This window comes from Pezoporus occidentalis, unplaced genomic scaffold (genome assembly GCF_034315485.1).
Source record: "Pezoporus occidentalis ecotype Australia unplaced genomic scaffold, CSIRO_AGI_Poc_V1 ctg92, whole genome shotgun sequence".
NCBI classification, from domain to species: Eukaryota; Metazoa; Chordata; class Aves; order Psittaciformes; family Psittacidae; genus Pezoporus; species Pezoporus occidentalis.
Window position 1 is genome coordinate 2,177,185 of NW_026916284.1, and position 2,358 is coordinate 2,179,542.

A 2,358-nucleotide genomic window follows, 5' to 3' on the forward strand; every position below is an offset into this window, starting at 1 on the left:
ACCAGGGCACCGCTGCCCCACTTCTGTTCCCAGAGCAAAGAGGCCAAAGAGAGACTTCCTTTTCCCCTTCAATTCCCAGCACAGGAGGAGAGGGGATGCACAGAATGAGTGATCCAGGGAGAAACAGGGCCTCGGGAATGCTTAGTGCAGAGGAGAGGAAGATCAAGGGCTGAACCAGAGGCTCTTGCACTGCTTTGCTGTACAGAGCAGCCCAGAAGAGGACTGCAGCCACCCAGCAAGGGGTGAGGTGATGCTGAGCTGCACCAGGAAGAGGAGACAGGGGCTGCGGTGCTCAGGGGCAGTGCTGACCATGACAGCTCAGCCCTAGGAGATAGGGAAGGGTTGAACCGTTGGAGACAAGTGCTGGAGCTGCCCGAAGGGATGGAGCCAGGCTGGGGCTGGAACAGCTCTCATCACAGCCGGCCGGGCCACAGCCAGGGTCTGAGCCCCCAGACCCTGCCATGGGACCCCAACCTGACCCTCCTGCACACCCGGGACGAGGCGCTGGCCAAGGCAGAGGTCGGGGTGCTGGCCACTATCCTGGCTGTAGCGACCGTTGGCAACGTGGGGGTGCTGCTGGCCATGTACCGCCGGAGGAGGAAGATGAGCAGGATGCACCTCTTCATCCTGCACCTCGGCCTGACCGACCTGGGGGTCGCCCTCTTCCAGGTGCTGCCGCAGATGATCTGGGAGGTGACCTACCGCTTCCTGGGGCCAGACCCGCTCTGCAGGGCCGTCAAGTACCTGCAGGTGCTCAGCATGTTCGCCTCCACCTACATGCTCATCATGATGACCCTGGACCGCTACATGGCCGTGTGCCACCCGCTGCACAGCCTGCAGCAGCCCAGCCGCCAGGCCTATGTGATGATCGGGGCCACGTGGCTGCTGAGCTGCCTCCTCAGCCTGCCCCAGGTCTTCATCTTCTCCCTGCAGGAGGTGCGCCAGGGTTCGGGGGTGCTGGACTGCTGGGCAGACTTCAGGTACCCGTGGGGTGCCCGAGCCTACATCACCTGGACCGCTTTGTGCATCTTCATCCTGCCCATGGGCATCCTCACAGTCTGCTACAGCCTCATCTGCTACGAGATCTGCAAGAACCTCAAGGGCAAGACCCAGAGCGGTGTCCCCAGCACGGGGGGGACCACAGTGGCCGCCCCTCCTGCTCCCTGCTCCTCTGAGAGGGGCCCCAGCGGGCAGCCCTCGCGGGTCAGCTCCGTGCGCACCATCTCCCGCGCCAAGATCCGCACGGTGAAGATGACCTTCGTCATCGTGGTGGCCTATGTCGCCTGCTGGGCCCCGTTCTTCAGCGTGCAGATGTGGTCGGTGTGGGACGAGGATGCTCCTGATGATGGTGAGTAGTGGTTGCGATGCTGGGCTGCAGCCTGGGGTGCACAGGAGCCCCTTTGCATCGATAACAACCTAGAGCTGTTGTTTTCTCGTGGGGAAGGCAACAGATTTGCTCCCCATCAGTGTTTATAGGAAGCTGCTTGCAGAGTCCAACCATTGCTTGTTCTGGAAGCTCTCCGAGCTCTCCCAGCCTGCTCAGAGGTAGAAGGAACTTTATCCAAGACTGAAGGGCCTCTAGGAAATACTTTAGCCAGCAAACAGGCTGAAGGGAGGTCCAGAAGCTGCTGGGATGTGATGCTGCGGCACATCCCCATTACAGCACTTCAGCCCCCTGCAACCCTCAGCCAAGGGCAGAGCCTGGCTCTGCCTCCTGTGCTGTAAGCCCCCCTACCCAGATAACACCCATCAGATGGGATGGGAACGGGACAGGGGGCACGAGCCCAAGCCGAGAGGAGCCCCCGGTCCAGCGCGTGTCTCAGGTCTCCCCTTTGCCTCCGCAGACTCCACCAACGCGGCGTTCACCATCACCATGCTGCTGGCCAGCCTCAGCAGCTGCTGCAACCCCTGGATCTACATGGCCTTCAGCGGGCACCTCCGGCGGGGCGCCGCTCGCTGCCTGCGCCGCTGGGGCAGCCCCCGGCCCGGGCTGCGGAGGGCGGGCTCCACCGGCAGCCTCTGCAGCAGGAAAAGCACGATCCTGAGCCACAGCCCCGGGCCGAGCCTGCCCCTGCACGGCGGCAGCGCCAGGGACAGCCTGGGCCCCCCCTGCGAGGAGGGGGTGACCGAGTCGGGCACGCTCTAGGCTGCGGCAGGGCCCGGTGCCCAGGTACCGCTGCTGCCAGATGTGACGCCGCGGAAGCGCCTCTCCACATCTGGCGGCATCGCCCTCGCCTAAGGCCATGTGCTTCACGCAGAGAGCATCTTGCCCTGGAGCGCTTGGTACTGCGCACGCTGCAGGGGGGGAGATGGACGGAGCCCCATCAGCACTGCCCGACCACAGCATCCGCATCCCTC

The 2,358-nt window shown here is 63.8% G+C and overlaps 1 protein-coding gene across 1 annotated transcript; it reads left to right on the forward strand.

Moving 5' to 3' along the window:
• The first annotated feature begins 368 nt into the window (after nt 1–368).
• Nucleotides 369–2,146, forward strand: AVPR1B (arginine vasopressin receptor 1B). The gene is made up of 2 exons (XM_062605614.1): nt 369–1,348; nt 1,845–2,146. Exons 1-2 carry the CDS (start codon nt 382–384, stop codon nt 2,144–2,146), a joined length of 1,269 nt encoding a protein of 422 aa, XP_062461598.1. The 5' UTR covers nt 369–381.
• The last annotated feature ends 212 nt before the right edge of the window (nt 2,147–2,358 follow it).

Bases quoted from the DNA above. Each gene is read 5' to 3' on its own strand.
- AVPR1B (XM_062605614.1), top strand. From the start codon at position 382: ATGGAGCCAGGCTGGGGCTGGAACAGCTCTCATCACAGCCGGCCGGGC. The intron at 1,349-1,844 runs GTGAGTAGTGGT...TTGCCTCCGCAG, and splicing joins CGAGGATGCTCCTGATGATG to ACTCCACCAACGCGGCGTTC.